Source organism: Elgaria multicarinata, chromosome 5 (assembly GCF_023053635.1).
Source record: "Elgaria multicarinata webbii isolate HBS135686 ecotype San Diego chromosome 5, rElgMul1.1.pri, whole genome shotgun sequence".
NCBI lineage: Eukaryota > Metazoa > Chordata > Lepidosauria > Squamata > Anguidae > Elgaria > Elgaria multicarinata.
Window position 1 is genome coordinate 114,312,019 of NC_086175.1, and position 25,417 is coordinate 114,337,435.

The window sequence follows — 25,417 nt, forward strand, 5'->3', positions numbered from 1 at the left end:
GGGGAGAAAACTGAAAGCCGTTCAGCTGCATGTCTTTTAGAAAAAAAGGCATGTTTGAGGCTTCTCAAACTTAAGTTCCTCCCTGCCATATTTGCCTTGCTGGGCTTTAGCAGAGCTTAAACAGAAGTCCAGATTGACAAGACAGACGAAAGCTGCTGCATCCTACTTACAATAATAGAAACCTAGCCTTAAATAATGGTTTGTTCTCTTCCTGCTTCCCTTTATCTGCCAACGAGTCAAAGATTCTTCTGTTGAGAAGAAACAGTACCTACCATTCATTCTGCTTTTAATCATCTAAATTTCAGTGTTCCAAGCTGCAGCCTTTTAGCTTTTGATACGAGTAATTTTTGTGTTGGTCCCAAGGAAACGCTGGTAGGATTGGACGCCTGTCCCATCTCAAAAGAATTATTTTCTTTAAAACATCCGCACCCCACCCTTCACCCATAGATTCCGGGGTGGTGGTGAGCAGCAAAGATACAGTATATCATGATTTATAAAACACTAATACACACAGACACTAAACCCATAGCATTAACAATAAAACAAAGCTTAAAAAACATACTGCAGGCTCAATTTAAATTGCCTGGGAAAGTAAAAAAAATACCGTAAGCTGGCGCTAAAAAGTTTGCAACGGAGGCACCAGGCGCACCTGTGTAAAAGGGCGTTCCACAACCAGGGCTCCGCCACTTCAAAGGCCCTTAGGGAAGGCACCTGGGGAAGAGCTTCAGCGGAAGGTCTCAAAACATGGGCTGGCTGGTAGGGGAAGCAGTGCTCTTGTAGGTAGCCGAGGTTCTGAGTCCTTCCCTTATGCTCCTCAGTTGTTCACTCTGTATGCTGCAAGTCAAGACAGGGGCCCATGATAGTGAGCAGCTGAGATGCTTAAGGGAAGGGTGCTGGCCAAGCCTTCTCCGTGGGAGCGAGGGAGCCGGGGAGAGAGCCGTACAGCTTGTCCTCCAGCCCTTCATCAGTTCAAAATATGGCATCCGTTAAAGATGAGTTGCCAGCCACGGCTTTATGTGCTAATCTGTATGTATTTCTTTTACAGGATATGCTTTCCTTTCTCTATCAAGAGGGGCCGTTCACTCGGGGCATTTTCAGACGCTCCGCAAATGCAAAATCTTGCAGAGAGCTGAAGGAGAAGCTTGACTCCGGAGATGACGTGCACTTACCCTGCGAGTCCATCTTTGTGACAGCCTCTGTGTTTAAGGTAGGTGGGCCTTCCCCCCCCCCTCCACTCTCACACAGAGAGGCAATCTTGACCATTTAAGTACGTAACTTAGGATGACAAGAGCTGGCTGTTCGTTTGTATGGCAAGCCAAATCTGTAGTCAGCTGAACTTAATTCACAGCAGGTCTTGAAGCCAACTTCTTAAGAGATGAGGCAGAGGTTTCTGCCAGTCATAATCTTCGAAAGACACCTTGGAATATGTCTTGAACCTCGGAAATGCAAAGTGTACAGTAGTCGACTACTGAGCTATTTCTGTAACACTTTTGATTCTTCTGACATGTTCCATGTGCAAACACCACTCGGAAGTTAGGGCTTTATTCTGCAAGTTACGTTCTGAGCCGCTGGGCTCTCTGCCCCCCCTCTCTCTCCCCCCCCCCCTCTCTCTCTCTCTCTCACACACACACACACACACACACACACACACACACACACACACTATATATATAGTATTTTTAAGGAGCAGCAGTAAAGACGCCATTTCAGGATGTGGGGGAAGAGGGAAGGGAAGAGACATATGGGGGTGGCAGCAAGATTCTCAGCAAGTTCCAAAGGCCTGTTTGTAGATACAGTCAAGACTAAAAAATTTAGGAGCAGGGGGAGCAGTGCCCCCCCACCCAAAAATGCATTATTGTGGTTGTTATTTTCCCATCTTGCAACAACCAGAGAGAAAGGAGAGCCCAAGGAAGGCTCCATGTGTGGTCTGAAAATGACACCTTCTCCCCCACCCACTCCTTGAATCCACCTCTGAGCAACATATTCATTATCCTCATGACTATTTCCGGGGCATCTTGTGTTCTTGCCCAGCTATTCTTAAACTTAAGAATGGGATTTCCCTCCCAATAGTCTCAGTTTACTCTGCTTATCCTTTGGCTTCTTGCTGTGGCCATGACAGGCAAGTGTTCTCGCTCTCTACGGCTGGGCAAGTCCACAGTGCAGGCAGGGAAAGCAAAGAAATTATGAGCCTGGAGGTCCTGCCCAATCCTACGATTCTGCAGGAGAAACACACCCACCCAAAGCAAACTTTTTTTTTTTTTTTTTTAGGAATTTAAAGAAAACAAAATGTCTTAGTAAGGACACTTAATTTGAACTTAAATTTAAATTTTACTGTTTTAACTCTGTATTTTAATCTTATATCAATTTTGCTGCTTGGTTTTATCCTGGTTGTGCTTTTATACTGTATTTTGTATTTGTGCTTTTAACCTGTTGGTTGTTTTATGATGGTTTTAATTTTTGTGAACCGCCCAGAGAGCTTCGGCTATTGGGCGGTATATAAATAAGGAGAAAAATTAGGCAGGTGTCATAGGCTAGAGCTTCCTAATGGCCTTTCTGATGTCCTAAAGTGGGTCATGGTGGTGTCTAGATGAAAAGAAATAGCTTGAGCTACTTGGAGGAGACAGGAAACTGGGATAACTGAGAGCCAGACTTTCAGAATTCAAAAGCTTGGCTGCAAAAGTTTGCTGACGGATTGAAGGTTCCATTATTACTTGCCACATTGGTATCCCAGCCTCCTTCCGAGGAGCTCAAGTGAGCTTATTCAAGTGTATCCATGTAGCAACTCTGAGGCAGACAGGCAGGTTTATTTATTTATGTACAATTATTTTTAGGCCACCTTTAACGGTGGAATCCTCGCATGCACAATTAAAAAAGAAATACAAAAGTGTACAAGTTAGTAATAAATATACATCCAAATATTAGAAAACACTATAAAAACATATTACACCTGGTTGGGCTGAAAGGTCAGAGCTTGCACAGTGGGCTTCATGGCTGAGTTGAGATTTGAACCCAAGTCTTCTGGGTTTGTTTTCTATACTTCGCTGGCTAGTTGTGGTTTTAGTAGTAGGCTTTTTGTTCAATGTCAAATTATTTCCTGTTCCATTTACTCAGTGGAAACTATTCAGATCCATACAGACAGAGAGAAAACCCCATCCCTGAGCTACAGGATGCAAAACGCAGGCTTGCATCATGCTGTCCCAATAGTTAAATGCCTTGTTGCATAGGTTTCTTTCCCTCAAATATGTTTGCTCATGTGTGCTGTTCTCCCTTCTCTCCCAATAAGGATTTTCTTCGTAATATCCCAGGCGGCATTTTCTCATCCCAGCTCTGTGATCAGTGGGTTTCCTTAATGGATGAAGGGAACCATGAAGAGAAGATAAAAAGCATCCACAGGTAGACTTATTTGTATAACCTCTTGGGCCACTTCCAAAAGTGAATATCCAGAAATAGCTGAACTGTGGAACGTAGGTCCTATAGACTCCATTTCAGTCAAGCTCATAAACTTAGATTCATTTTGATTGTTGTACTAGAGTTCAGTACTCTGTCTTAGTCCCCTTTCAGGTATTCCCATCTGCTCATGTTATGCAGAAGAGTGTATTTAGAGTACAATTCTCTGTAGTTAGCATAGAATGTGTGGGTGGGTGTGTATTTGTTTCCTTTGCAAACTTCCACTTACTGTGAAATGGCCTTTTGATTGGCACCAGTAGGAGGGTAAGCTGGGGAGTGTGGGGAGGAAGGGTCTTGAGGGTAATTTTTGCAAACACCATCTTGTCTTTGAAAGAGTTGTGTTTGTGTGTCTCTAGGCTAATGGAACAGCTCCCCAGAGCCAACGTGGTGCTGTTGCGTTACCTCTTTGGAGTATTGCACAGCATAGAAAAGCAGTCTGAAGACAACCAGATGACCGCCTTTAATTTAGCAGTCTGCATTGCACCCAGCTTACTCTGGCCTCCAGCTCCTGCAAGCCCTGGGACTGAAGGAGAATTCACAAAGAAAGTAAGTTCATTTCATGGAATCATAGAATAGTAGAGTTGGAAGGGGCCTACAAGGCCATCGAGTCCAACTCCCTGCTCAATGCAGGAATCCACCTTAAAGCATCCCTGACAGAAGGTTGTCCAACTGCCTCTTGAAGGCCTCTAGTGTGGGAGAGCACACGGCCTCCCTAGGTCATTGGTTCCACTGTTGTACTGGTCTAAGTCAGGAAGTTTTTCTTGATGTACAGCCGTAATCTGGCTTCCTGTAACTTGAGCCCATTTTTATTTATTTATTTATTTATTTATTTATTTATTTCATTTCTATACCGCCCAATAGCCGAAGCTCTCTGGGCGGTTCACAAAAATTAAAATCATAGTAAGACAACCAACAGGTTAAAAGCACAAATACACAATACAATATAAAAAGCACAACCAGAATAAAAACCATGCAGCAAAATTGATGTAAAATTAAAATACAGAGTTAAAACAGTAAAATTTAAATTTAAGTTAAAATTAAGTGTTAAAATACTGGGAGAATAAAAAGGTCCAGTAATAAATGAATTATTCCGTGTCCTGCACTTCATTTCATTTATTATATTTCAGTTCCGCCCCATAGCTGAAGCTCTTTGGGCGGTTCAAAAAAATGTTGTGCTGCTGTCCTACACAACCATTTTGCTCAGTGGTGTCTCTTTACGAGGAGCCATTTCAGACGTTCCAAGGAAGCGTCGCAAGAGGAAGCGTGAATTGTGCTTCCTCTCCCCACGATTCCAGATCTTGGTTAAAGTGGGCAGATGCCTGCTCCTCCAGTGAAAGGGTAGGATGAATATTGCCCTACTTTGCCCTCATACTTTCTCTCTTGTGTTCTTGGAACATCTAAGAGCCCTTGCTGATTTTACCTTTGATGGCACGTTCACTGTTACAGTTTGGGTCCTTTCCATGTCATTCTAGAGGTGGGAATGCTGGGAGTTGCTGTCCAACACATCTGGAGAGCACCCAGTAGGGGAAGGCTGCTGTAGTACCATCAAGGGGCTTTCTTCATGGTGCTGGCTTGGGGATGCCTCCCTCCGAATCCCCACGGTTTTCTTCTCCTGGGGTGGCATCGGGGAATCCCAACGTCAAGGATGGAGCGTGGGGTTTCTGGGCAGCCATCCGGGTACCAGAGCAATGTCAGACAGCGGAAGAGCTGTACTGATGTCACTTTGACTGAACAAGTCAGGTAAATCCCCGACTTTTTCAGTCCACAGTTTCACGGGAAAGCCCTGCAGTGGCTGCGAAGCTGCACCTGCATTGTCTAACTGAGGCAGCGCAGATCCGTAGCCACCGTGGGGCTTCCCCCACATATAGACAAGCCTCCATGTCAGGTGTAGTAACATCAAGTCAGATGTCCAGACCCACAGCTCCTTCCTATGTTGGCATTGCTCCAAACCTCCAATACATGTTGAGACCAAGACATTTCACTACACTAAGCCATGGCAAGTGGAGTTGTCAGTACAGATGTCAGTACATGAGAGATGTGACACCCCAGATGATGCTGGGGGCAACTCTTAGCTCATGCCGTACAGCTGCCAGCACGTGTGAGATGAAGTGTGGTTCCCAAGCTCTACTGTGATGTTGCGAGGTATCTGGGGATGCATCTTGAGATCATATGATATATTCGCTTCTTTGGGTCACATTATACTGACAGATTACAGCCTTTAAAAATATGGCCACCCCAAGTTTCTGAGGCTAATGTAATCAGACTGTGGCCCTGTTGGGATTATCTCTGGATATTAAAGATTGGCAGGAACTGCATTTCTCCTGGTCAAGATTTTCTGTACTGTCCTAACTGCTGCAAACCAGAATTTAAAAAGCAAAATAATGGCACAGCTGTTCTACTTTCTTGTGCCACTTACTTATGCAGGCTTCAAGCCCTGTGTGCTTCATGCTACCGTTCCAGGAAGCAACAGTGAAGTCATGAAATGCACAAGGCATATTGAATCCACCTGGCTTAAGATGAAACTATTTGCTGTGTAGGCAGAGGAACCTTACAAAGTTCTTGTAAATTGTCTTGTTTGGTACCAGAAAGATGGGACAGAAATATAATAAACCAGCTGATAGATTTCTTTATTTATTTTAGCATTTTTGCCCCGCCTTTTAGCCAAAAAGGCTCTCAAGGCGGCTTACAAAAATATTTCTTAAGACAGTCTGTGCCCACAGGCTTACAATCTAAAAAACATGACACAAAAGGAAAGGGGGTGGGAGGGAGGAGGGGGGGGGAAGCAAAAAGCAAATTCAGGCCCTAGATTCTTAGTTGCTAAGTTCAGCAGAGACAGTTGGTAGCAGGAGGGAGGGGGCTCTCAGCTGGAGCTGGACCCAGGCACGATGGAGAGGTACCTGGCTGCTGCTTCCTCCCCCACGGGTCCCTGAATAATGTTTATCATGTTTATCTAATAAATTAGAAATATCTACGTGAATATTCATCTTTAAGGAGGGGACTGGTGTGGAATGGTATAAAACCCCAAATTTATTTCTGCCTCATTTCCCCCAACCATTTGCCCACCTTTTATGTTACTCCACTGGCCTTTGTTCCTGCACCTGGTGAGAGAGAGAATGACCCTGTGGTATTGAAAGGGGGAAGATCAGTACTGAGTCCAAATGCCCCTCTCCGACCTTTTAAACCCTGCTAGCAGGGCTGCAAGTGGTGTGGAGCGCAAACAGGGGCAAAGAGTTTGCTTCGTTTATTACTGGAGCTATTTAACGCCCCAGCTACTGGGTATTTCCTTCCATGCTTCCTAGTTTCTCCTACCCAGGAGACACCAGCGTGAGGGTGGCATGGCATTGTCACCTCAGAGCGAGGGCAGGGGCAGGAGATGATGCCTTTGGCCCTCATTCTGGAATCTTCTCAGTAAGGATAAAACTAGGAGGCATTGAAGAAAAGGCATCCAACAAGCCGGGGGCTGTCTAAACGCTCGGAAAGCCCTGGGGTGGGTGCGCAATGGTGCAGCATTGATTATTTGATGATGCTGCAGTCGCACACCTGCCTCGGGGCTTTCCGCCGAAACTGCCAAGAAAAAAAGCCAGGGACTTACCCTGATTTTTTTCTCCGGAGTGAGGCGAGAATGTGCAAGATGGCATCCAGCCAGCCCCAGAGCCTCGCTCCGGAGTTGCAGTGCAAGGTGTGACCAGGTAGTGCCTGGTGGAAGGCGACTTGTGATTGGTCGCCTTCCACCAGGAAGGGGGGGTCAGCTCTGATTAATTAGAAATTTCCTGATTTGATTGCTCACAGTGTGAAATAATGGGTCTGTTGTGCAGAGAAAAGTCTCATCCACATCCCAAATTATTAAACTGGGATAATGATAATTCGAACGGAGCCATTGTCTGTTCTTAGCCATGGTGAGGCATCCATAGAATAGCAGTTTTATTGCATGTTAGCAGTCCAAGAAGTATGGGAGCCAATGCCACATAAAATCTTGCTTTTTTTTTCTGAAGAGGCTCACAGGCTTGACATTGTTTTTATGCTAGTAGGGAAGAAAGCATAATTAAAGATCTACTATGAAGACTGTCAAACTATCAGCCCTCAGATTTGAACCACCACAGATATGCTCTTGCTTGGAGATAAAGAGTATTGAGGATAGAGCATTTTAGATGCCAATGGTGTAGCCCTAGTAAAATAAAAATAAAAGGCACCATGGAAGTTTTAGACTTGCAGAGTTTTCAAGGGACGCGGCACTAACCCAGCACTGGGAAGACCCTCCCCCAGCAGGATCATGTTAACATGCACCTGGGATGGCAAAAAGGTGAGGGGGGGGCATAGTTTCATGAAATCTCCCCACCACCAAGCCTTCAGGATCAAACTGAAAAGATTCCCAAAAGAACATTTGGTTCAGCTCAAATGCAGACACGTTATATCCTTTTTTCTGCACGGCTTTCATTGGCCCTCGCGATGGGATGCTTAGACAACCTTCCCATTTGCCTCAGGGCCAGTTCTGTTCAGGCGACAGAACCAAGTAGTAAAGCTTTTCTTGGACTATCGCGCGAGAGAGGTTGGGTGCCTGAATATTCTCCCACAAAAAAAGTAACAGCTCCTTGCAGGTAGAAAGCAGGGGAAGAGATTCAATCCCTGATGCTTGTGTGTTTGTGTGTGTGCAAGGAGGTGTGATTTCTCTCTGTGTGTGTTTGTTTCTGTTTTGTTTTATGGACAAGTATTCAAATATACAACCCAGTCTGCAGCTTGAAATGGAGGGAAAAGGAGAGAAAAAAGAAAACCATCACCAATTCTGTTGAATATATAAACTACCTTCAACCCCCAGCGGGTAGTTCCTGTGCTTTATTTTCCCGTAGTTATTTAAATAGATTTTTGTTGTTGTTTATTTAAAGCTATTTAATAGGTACAAGTTTGTCTAGGTGCTGTAAAATCAAGAGCAGCCATCATCCCATCCTTCTTTCCTGATGTGACCAATAACTCTTGTAGGGCACTTTAAAATTCCAGTCCCGTCTTGGGAGGCAGCCTAGAACAAACAGGTTGCGCGAGGAGGATCTGTGTGGGAGGAAAAGAACTGGCGCAGAAATGGGAGCGCGCACAGCTGACAGCAGGCAGGCGAGGAAAATGTTCCAGTGCTGAGCAAAAGAGGAAGGCGTTGTGGAAAGAGCCTGTTCTGTGCCAAGGGAACAGCCGGGGCTAGAAGGAAAGAAGGCTCCACATTTTTAAAAAAATGATGCCTGCTATTTATATGTGTCATTCTATATATAAAGGGCATTCTATAAAGGAAAGATTTGCATAACTGCACATTCCTCCATAGCACAGAACATCAGAATTAAAATTGATCTACTACATCGATCCAAGGAGTGTGATTAATGGGAGGAAAAGTGGAGAGTTTTTGCATGCTGGACCTGCAGAGGCACAGCTAAGGAGGAGCTTTCAGCGAACGGTGTGGTTTCAGATCTATCTTTAGGTCCGCAACGAGCCTCATGCCATTGAAATACATCTTTTTGTCTTTCTCCGGTTGCAGGTTTCCGTCCTTGTACAGTTCCTGATTGAAAATTGCTGCAGGATTTTTGGAGAGGAAATTTCTTCCATCTTCGCAGATATCATGCCCAAAAATGACAACAGAGAAGATGGTTCAGGTAAAAACAAACACAAAAACGCACTAAAAACAATAACAGGAGGTAAAAGTGATGTTTAAGCACCACCTTCTCAAGTAGACATGTTGGCTGGGAATGATGGGAGTTGCAGTCCAATACATCTGGGGCGCACACCAGGTTGGGAAAGGATGTTCTAGCATTCTGACTTGGGCTACAGCGAAGTCTCTTTTGGTGCCTTCTCCATGGCGAGTGTAACATGTGCTCCAGATAACAATATGGTACAAGGAAGTGGATAGTGTACGGTCTGAATGTGAGTCTCCTAAAATCAAATCCCATGAAGCTGATGGAGTGGCTTTCAGCAAGTCACATGCTCGTTCAGTGGCACGTGGTGGCGCCGCCCTTTTGAATATTCAAGCCGCGATGGGCGGTCGCCATGGCTTGTCATGTTGTGTGAATCCACTGACAGTAGCTTATGCAAGGGTTACGCAAACAGGGTTATGTGAGGGTTGTTTAACCCTTTCATAAACCACACTCACTGGGTTCGACGACACAACAAGCCACGGAGATCAGCGACACGCTGTGGGCTGCGGTGATCGTGCAAACCCGGTCACTGTCTCTCTCCTGAACCCTACCTTTCAGGATGGCTGTGAAAATGAGTCAATTTAGATTAAGAATTGTAAATCATGCTGGACTCTGAAAAATCATGCGTTAAAGCCTGCTGTTTGCTGTTATTGAGCAGTGCTGCATTTAACTGAGTTGGTCTGATGACACCTCACGCTGTGCTAACACCCATTTCATGCTTTTGCAGATCTCTCATCTTTTCACCTGAATGACTCCTCCTACGACAGTCTGGAAAATGAGTTGAATGACTGTGCAGACTCCTCATTTAACAACCTCCTTAAAAAACGAGGTCAAGAGAACAGGAGCAGGGACTCTGTTTTGACCTTGAGTGACTGTGACCTGGACCCACCAGAAGCGGAAGACCCTCAGATCAAGTTACCAACAAAATCTCAGCCACTGTCTATTTCAGCTGGCTTCCATCATAAATCTCTATCCAGGGAGCATTCTGAGAATGAGTCTCTGTGCTCCATCACATCGGGCTACTCGTCGACGGCTATCTCAGACGTTCTCAAAAGCTCGAGAAGACACCGCCGCTGCTCTGAACCCACCATTGGCCTTCTTGACTCCAAGTTTACACCCCTCAGTGGGTTTCATGAAAGTGCCGTGCGCAAAGCCAGCTGTGATGCTGTTCTGTCCCACACAGATGAAGACTATCTCAAGCAGTTCCGCTCGCTACAAGTGGAAGGCCAGAAGCTTATAAACGAGAGTTTGGTCACAAGGATAGAAGTGGACACGGATGGTCCTGAAAGCCGGATCAGTGAAAAGAAGGATGTATCTAACCGCCTTCTCCCACCACCTCCCCTTAGGTTGAACATTTGCTCAAGGACTAGCTGCTCTAGCCTATCATCCCCTGGCACCTCCCCTTCAGGGTCTTCAATGAGTTCCCTAGATAGTGCTTTTTCCCAGTTTTCGGACTACTCTGTGTTTACCCCAACAGAGACCTCCTCTCCTCTGGACTGTGCATTTCACCCTCAGAGGAAGTATGGGGAGGTATCTCCTGATTTCAACCCTTTCTCAGGCATCCACCTTGGATCAGGGGCTGGCTCTTTTCCTAACCAAGCTAGTGGTAGCCATAACAGCAGCTTGGCATGTGTTAGGAAAGAGAGTCTGGAATGGCCTCCTCACAAAAGCCCTATCACTCTGCATCCCAGCACGTGGTTAAAAAGTGGAGCTTCCACCATGAAGAATTGGACTCTGCGGAAAAGGGAAAGAGCCTCCAAGCAGGAAGAGAAAAAGAACAGCGCTATCAAAATAATGGTGGAGTCACAAACCTGTCCTTCGGATGCATCTGACTGTAGCTTACATCAAAAACAACATCAAGGAGTGGGTAACTCTTGCGCACCAGATGTTAATGTTGTGTCAGTGGACCTGGAGAGTAGTGGTCCTTCTCAGGGAGAAGTTGGGCAACTCAGCAGCCTTCCTTTTTGTCCAGGGGAAGTCAAGGATAAGCGGCTAAAAGCCTTAGAGCTTTTGGCAGAGCAAAGCAAAGAAGAGGAAGAGGAGGAAAGTTCTTCATTTTTTCCTTCTCATAAAAGACATCCTTCCTGTCGTAATCCAAATGCTGAACATAAACCCGAGCCAGATACTGTCTTTGGCGCTGAATGTCAATGGGTCGCCAAGGGGAACTTAAACGATCCTGCACTTTTCGCAGAGGTCACAGCCCAGCAAACAGCAGATTCCAAGAATTATAAACCTTTGTCAAGCGTAGAGCCCAAAGCTGCTGAAGCCAACTCTGGAAGGGAATTCTGTGCCTCTCCGAACCTCATCGAAGCTGAGGATGAACTTCTGTTTCAGTCTGATTCAAATCGTTGTCCCCCAAAATCGCAGGAAGTGACTGATGCTAGCAAAAGGGAGTGGCTGAAAAAGCTGTGCAATGACCCGCAATTTGAGGAGTTGGACCAAACGTTTTTCACAGAAGAATCTTACGTTTGAGCAGCCAGTGTCTAAAATATATGTATATTTCAACATAACTTTGTTTGCTTTAATATCCCGTGGGCGATATATTCTCATCAGGGACTTAATGGAACTCCTGCTGTTTGAGGAATTACCAGAATGGCTTTCCCAGATATAGTCTTGCAATTTAAAAAGACATTTCCTGATAACTGCGAAGGCTGCATCAAAACCTTCAAGAAGAACATTCAATTCTAAAACACTAGCAAACACTTGTGGATGTGCTTGCTGTACGCAGCTTTTCTCGGAACCACTCCTGTATGTTGTAAACATCGTAAATCTATGTTTTGTGTCCGTTGTGGTTTGGATGTAGTGTGTGAGGTCAGCCTGGGCGCCCTAGCTATGGTATCGTATTTCTATTTTGAAGCTGATGGTCCATTTCATTGTCCTCCAAGGAAAGAAGTTGTAATGTTTTTGTATGTTTTATGAGGCAACTGTTCAATGGTTCCAGACACATTCCTCTCACAGCAAAGAAGAAGAATGTTTTTAAAATGAAGTATAAAACCCCGACCCTCCTCTAACTTACAACTCCCAAGTTTTATGTGTGTCACATTATTGCTCTCCATTTGGCTATTAAATTTTTGTTACCATTGTGAATAGTTTCTTAATGACGATACACTCAAATGGCATATTACATCTTGGTGGCGGTGGTGTTGCAGGCAGAACTTGTGGAATTTTATTATATACTATTGAAATCATCTTTATTATAATATATTGAAAGTAATGCATTAACTTCGAAATGCTTCGAGATTGTATAATATATCTTGGTAAATTTTTGCTATTGTATATGTTCTCAAATAAATGTGTATTTTTGTACTTGCGGAAAACGCTGCTAACTTTTTGGGTGGTTCCAGGTGCTGGTAGTGATGTGAATCCATGCAGTGGTGTATTTTGAAATAAATATAATGTTCTTCCCTAACCCTGATGGGGTAAGAACTGTTGGACAAATAGCATACTGATAGTGCTATATAAATAAATACTACTACTACTACTACTACTACTAATAATAATAATAATAATGTCATGTCAGGTTATCATAGAATCATAGAATAGCAGAGTTGGAAGGGGCCTACAAGGCCATCGAGTCCAACCCCCTGCTCAATGCAGGAATCCACCTTAAAGCATCCCTGACAGATGGTTGTCCAACTGCCTCTTGAAGGCCTCTAGTGTGGGAGAGCACACGGCCTCCCTAGGTCATTGGTTCCACTGTCGTACTGATCTAAGTCAGGAAATTTTTCCTGATGTACAGCCTTAATCTGGCTTCCAGTAACTTGAGCCCATTATTCCGTGTCCTGCACTTCATTTCATTTACTATATTTCTGTTCCGCCCCATAGCTGAAGCTCTTTGGGCGGTTTTAAAAAATGTTGTGCTGCTATCCTACACAACCATTTTGCTCAGTGGTGTCTCTACGAGGAGCCATTTCAGGCATTCCAAGGAAGCGTCGCAAGAGGAAGCGTGAATTGTGCTTCACAACCTCGCTAGGTAACTGATTCCATTGTTGTACTGCTCTAACAGTCAGGAAGTTTTTCCTAATGTCCAGCTGGAATCTGGCTTCCTTTAACTTGAGCCCGTTATTCCGTGTCCTGCACTCTGGGAGGATCGAGAAGAGATCCTGGCCCTCCTCTGTGTGACAACCTTTTCAGTATTTGAAGAGTGCTATCATGTCTCCCCTCAATCTTTTCTTCTCCAGGCTAAACATGCCCAGTTCTTTCAGTCTCTCCTCATAGGGCTTTGTTTCCAGACCCGGGATCATCCTGGTTGCCCTCCTCTGAACACGCTCCAGCTTGTCTGTGTCCTTGAATTGTGGAGCCCAGAACTGGATGCAAGGTTATAGTTATTCTACCCAAGCATTGCCTAAGGCTTAGAGACATTTAAAAATAGAGAGCACAGTCCGTTCATATTTTCTCCAGCATAGCCCTTCTAGAAATAAATGGGGGGTGAGTGAGAGTCCCCCAAACCACTGCTGGATGCTCCTGGCTGTGGTGTGAAAGCTCCATACATCCGGGTGTTGCATATATTATGTGATAGCGTCCTGTCCCTCCGCCCAAGCCAGTCATTTTGAGGAGGATGCTAAGTGTTAAAGGATCCTGAGCTTTCAGAACCTGGCTTCTGGTGTGTGTGTATTCTTTGGCCTAGTTTATAGTGTGTGTCCTCTGCCCTCTGAGGTATTTCAGAGGGCAGGTCAGTGTTCACATGCCTGAATGTGAACACTGAAAAAAAGATGTGAAAAAAGAAAGAAACAGGGAAACCTTACCTACACATAGAAAACTAGATGCCAGGAAGAAGGGTCCTGGTTTAGCTTCCCCCCCCCCCCCGACCTCTTGTTTTCTATGTGCAGTGAAGTTTTGTTAATGAAGAAACATTGATCAAACTGCAGGTAGGCAGTCACATGAAGTGATACAGCCCAGACGTAGGTGTACTGGCTCACTGAGGGCTAAGCTATACATTATGTTAAATGTGTAACATGTAGCTGAGCCTAACTTCTTTTAACTTAATTGTGCAGGGCCCTGATCCAGAATGGGACCACCGTGGGTGGGTGGAAGTATTAAGCCTTCCCACATACCCACTTTTACTTCTTAAATTTGCCCTGCCTGGGGGCTAAAAGAAAAACAACTAAAATCCTTGTTTGGCTGCAATGGTGTTTTTCATTTTTCTTTTTTAGCCCTTGCGTGGGAAGGGTGGGGGAGAGAATTGGCTGAGTGGGAAGGTTTAACCCCACCACCACCACCAATGCATGGGTGGACCTAACCTAGTTCATGGGCCCACGTACTTACATTAAAGTTAAAAAAGCTGGACAACCATCTGTCAGGTATGCTTTAGGGTGGATTTCTGCATTAAGCAGGGGGTTGGACTCGATGGCCTTATAGGCCCCTTTCAACTCTACTATTCTATGAAAAGAAAAGTTAGGACCAGCTACATGCTATGCATTAAACACAGTGTATAGTTTAGCACTTAGAACTAGATCTTCGTTATAAGTTACTTTTGCTTTAACTGTGCATACAATGTTGAAAACCTGTAAGCCACATGGGAGCAGCAACCAGTGGTGTTATCCTAGTCAGGCTTTCACTGCCCTATCCTGGGGGATGCTGAAAGGTTGATGGGATCTTCAATTAAACAAGCAATTCCTTCTGTACATGTGCTGTGCCTCTAGAAAGCTAGGCACTGTGGTCTATACTATACTAGTTTGATCATATGCTGTTGTGGGCTTGCGCTGCTGTGCTTAAAGCCATAGCCTTATGCCAGGAGCTGAGGCACGGCTGTGCAGGTTAGGCCATTTGACTTTTAAAATAAATTAAAACCTCCCATCAACTTCCTTAATATAGCCATAGTGGTGCTGTTCGGTCCTGGATGTGTGGAGAGAATGTCTATGGCAACTTAGAACACTTGGTGTGGAGGTGAGAGGATGCTGAGCGGATGCACTCATCCCGACCAGATCAAACCAGAGGTCCGTTGGGTGGGGCTTCCTGTTTTCCTCTGGGAAATCCATAAGCAGGATGTGAGGGTGGCAGACTGGCCCTCCTATTGCTCCACATCAAGAGGCGTTCAGTGGCACATTGTTTCCAATGGGGCTGCATTTAGCTATCGCAGCTAATAATCCTCGACATATCTATACCTCCATGACATAGAGGTTCATCAGACGAGCGTTTTATTGCACACTCGCTATTACCCACTTATGGACCTGTGCGTGTCCTTGAGCTGATGACATGCCTCCCGCACATCTCCTGCTCCTTCTGCTCGTTTTTCCATTGCAAAATAGACCCCTTTTAATCTGACTTTCTTAAAAGAACGGAATGTGCCACGACCATCTGCTGTGTGCAGGAAAAGCGGCGTGATAAAAACAGCCCCTCTGGCCTAATCTACACCAAGCAGGACATTGCGCTATGAAAGCGGTATATAAAGGCAGGAGCCACACTACTGCTTTATAGCAGTATTGAAGTGCACTGACAACTGTTGGGGCCCATTGACACATACCATATGCCGCTTTCATGCCACTTTCATAGAGCAATACCCTGCCTGGTGTAGATTTGGCCGTTGTCTTTCTTTACTTGCTCTTTCCACTCTGGGAAATAAGAGGAAGTAATGAGGTACAAAAGTGGGTGCGGAGAAACGACAGAAAGGAAACGTGATTTTCCCCTGTGTGATGACGCTCATAGTCTTATCCCAGGGTCTCCCCTAGACATTTTGCTGCCTGAAGCGAAGGCAAGACGGTGTCCCCTGCATTCCACATACAGAAGCTAACTAAACTGAGAGTTGAATCTTACTTCAACAGTGGCAGTGGGACAGCATCTTCTACTACACCTGAGGGAAGCAGGCTAGCTTAAGTGGTGCAGGCAAAACCAAGTGGAACACACAGTTCTGACTTCCAACACCTCACCATCTGCTGCCTGAGGTGGCTGCCTCACTCTGCCTAATGGCCCTGCCTAACCCCCTTTTCAAAACATCTTCGTAAGCTTCGTGAGTTAGAGGACTGACACAGGAGACCCTCCTTTACCACACAGATGTTGCTTTTGTGAGCTAAGCAGTACGTGCGGATACCTGCCTTTCACAGCTCTTTCCTCTCACAAGAAAAAATAAATAATTGGGGGGGAGGTTGCACGAACTCTGCATGTTCATGGGTAGCATTCTGTTCCTAAGTGACAGTACCAGTCTGGAAGGAAACGGTGCCCATATCATTCCTCCAAAACTGAAGGCTCATAATTAGCCTGTTTATGGATGGATGAATTGAGCCTTGACTTTTAAGAATGCAGCACTGTGGATTCATCTCTTTCCTCTCCCCAATTCCCTGAGAGGCTGTAATCTTGGCATCGTTTGCTTGGTGACATTTCCTTGCAAATGAACTCAGAAACAATCAGCCGAGAGTCTCAGCATTCTATTAAAGAGTTCCTGGGCCTAGAAAAAAATACTGTGGGCTCGATGCTGCCCACGTGCCATATGTTTTTATCCATTGTTTGTGTGAGCAGATGGGAGAACACTTAAGGAACTTTTATTTGTTCTTCCTCATTAGAATATCTCAGGGCGGTGTCAAAATTTGAGCAAGGAGAGACTGAAAAAGTAAACTTTAGTTGCAGAAAAGGGTAACTAAAACTATCAAGGGGCTGGAGCATCTTCCCTCTGAGGGAAGGTTTCAACAGTTGGGATGGTTTAACTTGGGGAAAAGGAGTCCCCAAGTTAAGGGAGACATGGTAAAGGTGTGCAAAATTATGCATGGTGTGGAGAATGTTGATAGGGAGATATTTTTCTCCTCACATAATACTAGAACCTGGGGGCTTCCCATGATGTTGATCGGTTGGAGATTCAGGACAGATAAAAGGAAATAATTCTTCAGTGCATAGTTAAATTATGGAATTCACTACCACAGGATGTGGTGATGGCCACCAATCCTGGTGGCTTTAGAAGGGGGCTGGATAAAACAGATATGAATGGACCTTTTACTCAGACATTCAGCCCCTTCAGTTCTTCCTTCATGGGAAAATTAAACCAGGAAGCCTCTAATTAACCATCGTTTTCTTGTTTGTCTGAACCTGGGAAGTATAGTTATCAGCTTTGGAGCAAGCCAGGATAATAAACCATGGTTTGAAGTTGGTTTAACATCCTGGTTTGTTCCAAGGCTGGTGGTAACCATCATCTAAATCAAGGAACTGATTAATTAGAAATTTCCTGATTTGATTGCTCACAGTGTGAAATAATGGGTCTGTTGTGCAGACAAAAGTCTCATCCACATCCCAAATTATCAAACTGGGATAATGATAATTCGAACGGAGCCATTGTCTGTTCTTAGCCATGGTGAGGCATCCGTAGAATAGCAGTTTTATTGCATGTTAGCAGTCTAAGAAGTATGGGAGCCAATGCCACATAAAATCTTGCTTTTTTTTTTCTGAAGAGGCTCACAGGCTTGACATTGTTTTTATGCTAGTAGGGAAGAAAGCATAATTAAAGATCTACTATGAAGACTGTCACACTATCAGCCCTCAGATTTGAACCACCACAGATATGCTCTTGCTTGGAGATAAAGAGTATTGAGGATAGAGCATTTTAGATGCCAATGGTGTAGCCCTAGTAAAATAAAAATAAAAGGCACCATGGAAGTTTTAGACTTGCCTATAAAATATTATACAACCTGGTCAGTAAACTAGAGACTGTTAAATGCAACTAAAGCCAAATGATTTCTGGGGCACTTAGGATTAATTCCACTCATTCCATTCTGTATGATCCAGATAGCTGGCTGTCTTCACCCAGTGAACAAGAGCTAGTTGTAATTTATTTATTACATAAAAATGTAATAAATAAATAAATAAATAAATAAATAAATAGTTTTCTAACTGGTACTAACTAGTACATTGGGCAGCGACTTGTGGCAAAGCACTCAATGATAGCGAAAGTGGGGACTGGCAGATCTATCTCACTTCACTGCCCTGTCAAAATACAAATTTAAAGGTGCAATCCTAGGCATGTTTAGACAGAAAGAAGTCCTACAACTCCCAGCATTCACCAGCCAGCCATGCCCGGAGTTGTAGGCCTTTTTTCTGTCCAAGCATGCCTAGGATTGCACCTTAAATGTCTGTTTTCTTTCAAGATATGGATTTAAATGCATATTTTGTTAGGTTTAAACTGCTGAGAAAGACATCACAACATTTCAGAAAAGAAATGCAAAATCTGGTGGCTAGCTAAGTTCCTGTCGCACTTTATTTATTTATTTTATTTATTTATGCATTTTTATCCTGCCATTCAGCCAAAAAAGGCTCTCATGGCGGCTTACAAAAATATTTCTTGACAGTCCCTGCCCACAGGCTTACAATCTGAAATTTCTCAGGAGATATTTTTCTAGGTACTTCTGAGATTTCTTTTTCCATCCGCATAGGAAGAGAAGGCCATTTTGCAGAATTTTCTCCATCTTTTTTGTGGTGGCTGCCATTCCCCCTGCCCCCCGCAACGTCCTGGAACCAGCACTAGGGCATTGCAACGTGGTGGCCAAGCTGATAACAAAGTTGATGCTCCCATTGCTTATAGGATCAGCAACAACAATTTATTAAGGGGGGGAAGGTAATAAGCTGTACCACTGCCACTGTGAATTGGGGGGAAACTGGTGGAGAAATTCTCTGCCTACAAATAGGGTGGACATTATCAAGTCACAATTTGCAACACCTCTTCGAAAAGAGTGCCCAAGGAACATGTTGTGGTTATTGATGACGCATGGCTTCGAGGGTAAATATTTTGAGCCCAAGCCATGAGGAATGGAGCAAGCGGTGCTGAGTCCACTGTTTTCTGGAGAGGAAGTGAATGGTGAACATTGTGTTTGTGCAGCAACGGCAAAAGTTCCGGGGAACAGACCAGGCAGGGTTACTCCAGCTCAAGAACAAAAGGGATGGTGTTGGTTGTTGGGTGGTGTAGAGTTGCATCCCAGTACAAGTTCCTTTGGAAAGACTAGGCATAATCCATGTGCTGAGTCAAAGCATCTGATTTTTACAATTCATTGTTGTAATGTGGAATTCACTGCCACAAGATGGAGATGCCACTAGCCTACATGACTTTAAAGCAGGCTTTGCGGGGGGGGGGGGGAGAAGGAGGCTGTGGCCCTCCAGATGTTATTGGATTTTACCACCCATCAACCCCAGACAGCAAGGCCAATGGTCAGGGATGATGCCAGTTGCAATCCGATAACATTTAGAGAACCACAGTTTTTCTACTGGTGCTTTAGAGGAAGATTAGATACTCTTCATGGAGGATTGCTCCATCAAAGGCTTGTTGGCTAAGGGCATATTGTAGGGTGGCCATATGAAAAGGAGGACAGGGCTCCTGTATCTTTAACATTTGTGATGAAGAGGGAATTTCACCAGGTGCTGTATGCATACAAATGACACCTGCTGAAATCTATGTACGCAGACTCAACCCCTTACCTTTTAAGTGCTGAGTTTAAAACAAACAAAATTCAGTGAATAGAGTGCACTTCTTGGGGGGGGGGAAGTCACATGATTAAATCGAGTCTTTCTGAGTAGTGATTTAAATTGTGATTTAAATCAAATCCACCCTGCTGGGGACTTTTTTCTTTATTTCTGAATAATCTTCCTGTGCATTTATCAACAGTGGGTTGGATCCAGACTTAAGTCACACCTAACTTAAGTCCCATTGATCTACTCTAAATATAATGATGTCTGGATCCATCCCATTCCAAGCTGCGCATCAGCTACCACTATATTTATTTATTTATTTATTACACTTATATACCGCCCCATAGCCGAAGCTCTCTGGGCGGTTTACAACAAATATTCCTAACCTGCAGCATTAAGGGCTATCGTTGTGAAATGTGACTTTTTAGAATTTAAATTGCTGTTGGGTGGAGTTCTGATGTACCAGCCTGCTTGTAATTACATTCTTGCAAATGTACAATTCTGCTACGCTATACTGACACAATGTGAAATATACCCCGGGACCTGTCACACTGTGATAGATTAAGCAGGAAGGTGGGATATTCGTCACCCTCGGGCTGTGATGAAACAGACGCAACCAGGCCAAGCATTTCAGAGGGGAAACTAGGGCTCCATGCAAAAGGGTTCAGCAGATTCTGTTACCCTTTGCATAGCCATGTTTGCTCAGAGGTTTAGTTGCTAGAAAAATGACATGAATCCAGGTTACTCATCAGGCAGATTGAAAGGATTTACATACAAGGTTACAAAAGGCTGGTAAAGGCTGAGCTATAGGCGCGGGAGGTAGGAAGCTGCCTCATACTGAGTCAGACCATTGGGCCATCTAGCCCAGTATTGTCGACACTGACTGGCAGCGGCTCTCCAGGCTTTCAGACATGAGCTTGTCCTGCCCTATCTGGAGAAGCCGAGGGATTGAACCTGGGACCAGGGAATGTGCTCTGTCACTGACCTGCAGCTCCTCTTCCACACGGGCCAGGAGAGAGCCAGGGAGTCAGAGCGCATGCCTTATCCCAGGGATCACCCTAGGATCATCCCTGTGCATCCACATGATGCACAGGGGGGCAGGGAGGGATGATCCGTCCATTTCCCTGGGATAACCGGGATGGCTTTTACCCCGTTTTTCCCCGCGGGCTCGGGACTAAACGTGAGGAAATGGGAACCAGGCACGGGGCACAGAACTCTTCAAGTGCTCTGTGCCCATCAGGGGTGGGGAGGGGAGTGGGGTCCAGCCCCCCCTTTTTTACTTACTATTTTGCTGGAGCACAGGTGCGCTCCAGCTCCTTTTCTTTAAAAAAAAATGGCGGGTGCGATGTTCTCCTTCCTCCCGGGACGTCATGCTCCGAGTGTGGACTAGGGGGAGGATCTCACAATCAGCATATTGCGAGATCCTCCCCTCTCCACCTGGAGGTGTAGATATGCCTGGGCAACACAGCAGCAACAGAAGGATCATTGTTGTTCAGGCCAGGAAGTCTTCTGCAAAGCTTGAGTAGGTTGGGCCAGTGTAGGGCCAGAGAATACAGCCTTCCATGCTGTAGTCCTGATAGATCACCACATGGAGAAGCCACATAAGGTGTCCATGTGTACCTTTCTTTGCAGAGGACAATCCTCTATTTGAAGGCATCCTCTGTTTTAATGGCTGCTCATTCCGAGATGGGGGAGAATCTGCACGTTGTTCTGAGATCGCTTCTAAGCGACCCCAGTGCGGCGTGAAAGCGAGCGTGTAACTGGCCTTTGGAAGAGCCAATGAAGAGACGTCCTTCCCGCCGCTGCCACCCGCTGGGACGCAGAGCTCGGGGGAAGAAGGCGGGGTGGAGAGCTTCTTCCGCTCTCAACCCCGCCTTCTTCAGCTGAGCTCTCCTCGCCGGTCGGTGAGGAGGGAGTTGGGTGGCAGCGGCGGCGGCGGCAAGGTCGTCTCTTCGTTGGCTCTTCCAAAGGCCAGTTACACTCTTGCTTTCACGCTGCATTGGGGTCGCTTAGAAGCGATCTCAGAACGACGTGCAGACTCCCCCCAGGAGCAGGTTGAACTTGCCCATCAGGAGTTAGCACCTGGACAGCAGAGTGAGGTGGCACACAGGTCACCTGGTCAAGTCTTCACCCCTGTGGTGAAGTTTATTGTGGTGGTGTTTTGTTTCTGTTTTTTCAAATTATAGCAATACATATAAATTAGCATATGCATTTTTTTGTGCAAATATTTGCCCTCTTTTTGTAACATGTAAGTCTACAGCCACATGTAGAAATGCAATTTTTTAGTTCTAGCCTGACAGCTCCTGACAAAGCCACAACCAATGGGAAGTAACTTGTGTTGTACAATTTTTTTCTCTATGAAAATATTCAGATTGAAAGATGAAGGATGAGTTAGGGAGGGGTATTTCACATCCTCCTCCATGCTTTGTTTTTCTGTATGCTGGTCACCCAATTGCAGTGGCTTCTTTCCTTGATGTCCAGGTTTGGTGCCAATACCCCCCACCCCGAAAATGGGTTTCTTCTTCTTCTTCTTCTGGTGATCCCAGGCAATCAGGGATCAAATTAAAAATCGCATAGGGTATAGCCTATTAGGTTTTGCTTTTTCATTCAAACTAGTGCATTGAATCATGTGAATAGTCTATTCAGGAGTACATTTTACAGAAAAGAAATAATGCCATTTCTGCAGTGGCATGGCCCAAACCACTGGAACAAGTTGGTAAAGACACACACACACACACACACACACCAGGCTTTGTAGCATCACTCAGGTGCTGCTTGAGCCCTGACTGTGGAAAAAGGTCAGTTGAGCAGAGGCAACGATACCAATAAGAAGAGAATAATAGTTGTTGTAGGAGACTCCCTGCTGCATGGGATTGAAACCAAAGTATTTCATCAAGACCCATGGGACTTGCCAGGTATGCTGTCTCCCTGGAGGATGGATTAGAGACGTCACTGAAGGGTTTCCAATGCTCATAAAGCCGACTGACATGTATCCCTTTCTTCTCCTCCATGTGAGAACAAATGGTACTGCCAAACAGAGCTATGAAGAAATCACATCAGACTTTGAAGCTTTGGGAACAGTATAACTTGTTCAAAAAGAACAGAAAAAATAGATAGGGAAGTGGAGTCACACTATATATTAAAAATTCTTATCCCTGCACAGAAATACAGGAGGATAAGTCTGGTAGCCCCATTGAGAGCATCTGAATTAAAATAAATGGAGCAAGCAATAAAAGGAACATGATGGCATCTACTACAGACCATTCAATCAAGGAGAAGATGAGGTTGAAACTTTTGAAAAGCAAATTGCCAATGTTTCTAGGACGTGTGATGTAGTAGTAATGGGGGACTTAAATTATCCTGATATTTGTTGGGAGACATATTCTGCCAAATGTGGCCGCTCTAAGAAATTCCTGAAGTGTGTTGCTGATAACTTTCTCCTACAGAAAATGGAGGAAGGAACTAGAGGATTGGCTATCCTTGACTTGATTCTGACCAATAGAGATGACTTAGTGGATAAAGTGGCAGTTATAGGAACTCTCGGGGAAAGTGATCATCAATCCTTGGGAAATTTTTGAAGCAGATTATAAAAAAGTCAATCTGTAAGTCCCTTGAAAACAATGCAGTGATTACTAGAAGCCAACATAAATTTGTCAAGAACAAATCCTGCCAGACTAGTCTAGTCTTATTTTTTGTTTGGGTAACCTCCCTTGTAACAGAGCATGTTCTTCCAAACCCCCCAAAATTCATGCTTGTAATTAGGGGTAGCCAACCTGCAAATGCTTTGGACTAGAACTCCCCAAATTCCTTCCCATGCTGACTAGGGTATAGGGGAGTTGTAGTCCAAAATATCTGGAAGGCACCTGGTAATCTAACCTTGATGTATTTCATTTCCCCATGCCTTGCATTGTGCTATCACCCAGTGTTCTATGACTCCCCATATATAATTCAAACAATATGCTACCTTGCATGAATCTTCCTTTTTAGGTGAATTGTTCTGCTGATCACATTTCCTTAAGCAAAGATTTTAATAGTGTTGCCAAATTAAATTTATTATTATTATTATTATTATTATTATTATTATTATTATTATTTATATAGCGCCATCAATGTACATGGTGCTGTACAGAGTAAAACAATAAAATAGCAAGACCCTGCCGCATAGGCTTACATTCTAATAAAATCATAATAAAACAATAAGGAGGGGAAGAGAATGCACCAAACAGGCACAGGGTAGAGTAAAACTAACAGTATAAAAGTCAGAACAAAATCAAGTTTTAAAAGCTTTAGGAAAAAGAAAAGTTTTTAGCTGAGCTTTAAAAGCTGCGATTGAACTTGTAGTTCTCAAATGTTCTGGAAGAGCGTTCCAGGCGTAAGGGGCAGCAGAAGAAAATGGGCGAAATTTCTTCTCAAGCAAGAATGCCGAGAAATTCTTAAATGATATCTCATTCACAGCTTTTTCTTTTTATATATATTTGAAGTAATGTTTAATATTTGCTTATCTTCCCAGCAATCCGGTGGTGTGTTTCATTCATGAGGAAAGAGTACTAGAGAGGTTAAGAGACTTGCTTGAGGATACTGAGAGAATCAGTGAGAAAACCAGAAATTATTATTCAAGAACATCACCAGGGTCTCCAGTTCAGACATCTCTCCAACAGGAGCTTTTATTAACCCTTACATCAGATGTGTTGAGGTTCAGTATAAAACACGATTGCTTCAGAAACACCGAAGCTATAGACAAATGCTGCAGAAAGGGTTTTACAACCAGATTTTTGACTTAAATTGTATGTGACAACAGGATCAAGTGAAGGGGAACCATTCTTATGTTGAAAACACTTCTCTTAGATAAGGTCACTGAATGGCTAAATTCTGGACTATTTAACTTGGCTACTGCTAGTTGTGGTACCCGCCTACTTGTCCCGGAGGAACAGTTGACATTTGCAGTCCAGCCTTAGAAAGCTCTTGATCTGAGGATGCCTAAGGCAGCCCTTGTGCTCAGCAAAAATCTGTGCTCAGCATACAATTCAAATTAGCAAATTAAATTCATGTGCCAAGCCTGGTCGGCCTCACATAGCAGAAATGTGCCATGAGGAAGCTGAGAATGACGTGGGGCTCCTGTCTGTATAAATGTGGATTAATTTCTTTGCATATCCACTGTGACAACAATATTGCCGCTGTATCTCCCAAGTGAATCCATTCATGGTCACCCATGGTCTTTGGCCTGCACTTTAAGAAGTGATGCAGTGTATAGACAATGGGAAATCCTCCATTTAAATTTGCCTCAGGCATGGTCTTGTCAGGTGGATTTAGAGCAAGAGCTACACATCATCATCATCATCATCATCATCAAGTTTAAAATTTACATTTGATCGTTTTAAGGTGCAATCTTATGCATGTTCGTTTATTTGTTTGTTTAGTCTACGGCTGGGAAATGCTGGGAGTTGTAGGACTTTTTTTCTGACTAAACATACAGGATTGTGACCTCAGTCTTTTTGTAAATGCTCTGGGAATATGATTGAAGGGGGGTATTAAAAAGGTAATAAAAGAAACAAAAGTATGATCTTAAAATATAAAAGCATTTAAAGGACATTTTCAAAATGACTGGGACTTGATTATTTCTCTCTCTCTCTCTCTCTCTCTCTCTCTCTCTCTCTCTATCTGTCTGTCTATTTGCATTGCTGTTAGCATCCATGGCAGAAGAAATGAGATTATATCTGGATAGGTTACATTAGTTATTTCTACCACAGTCTTCCGAATATTATCCCATTTCTGCTTTCTCTCTGATTTGATTCCCAGCTCATTTCCCTAGATCAGCCTTCCCCAACCTGCTGTCCTCAAATGTGTTGAAATGCAACTCCCATCAGCCCTAGACAGCATAGCTAAAAAATGAAGGAGAATGGGAGTTGCAGTCGAACAACAACAGGAGG

At 44.2% G+C, this 25,417-nt stretch overlaps 1 protein-coding gene across 1 annotated transcript in view; it reads left to right on the forward strand.

Moving 5' to 3' along the window:
* Positions 1-12,421, forward strand: part of ARHGAP20 (Rho GTPase activating protein 20) — a 99,426-nt gene extending 87,005 nt beyond the window's left edge. The window contains exons 11-15 of the mRNA XM_063127073.1: positions 1,046-1,207; positions 3,284-3,393; positions 3,804-3,993; positions 8,960-9,074; positions 9,841-12,421. Coding sequence (XP_062983143.1) covers positions 1,046-1,207; positions 3,284-3,393; positions 3,804-3,993; positions 8,960-9,074; positions 9,841-11,585 — 2,322 coding nt within the window. The 3' untranslated portion in view covers positions 11,586-12,421. The remainder of the gene's footprint in view (positions 1-1,045; positions 1,208-3,283; positions 3,394-3,803; positions 3,994-8,959; positions 9,075-9,840) is intronic.
* Positions 12,422-25,417: the final 12,996 nt, after the last annotated feature.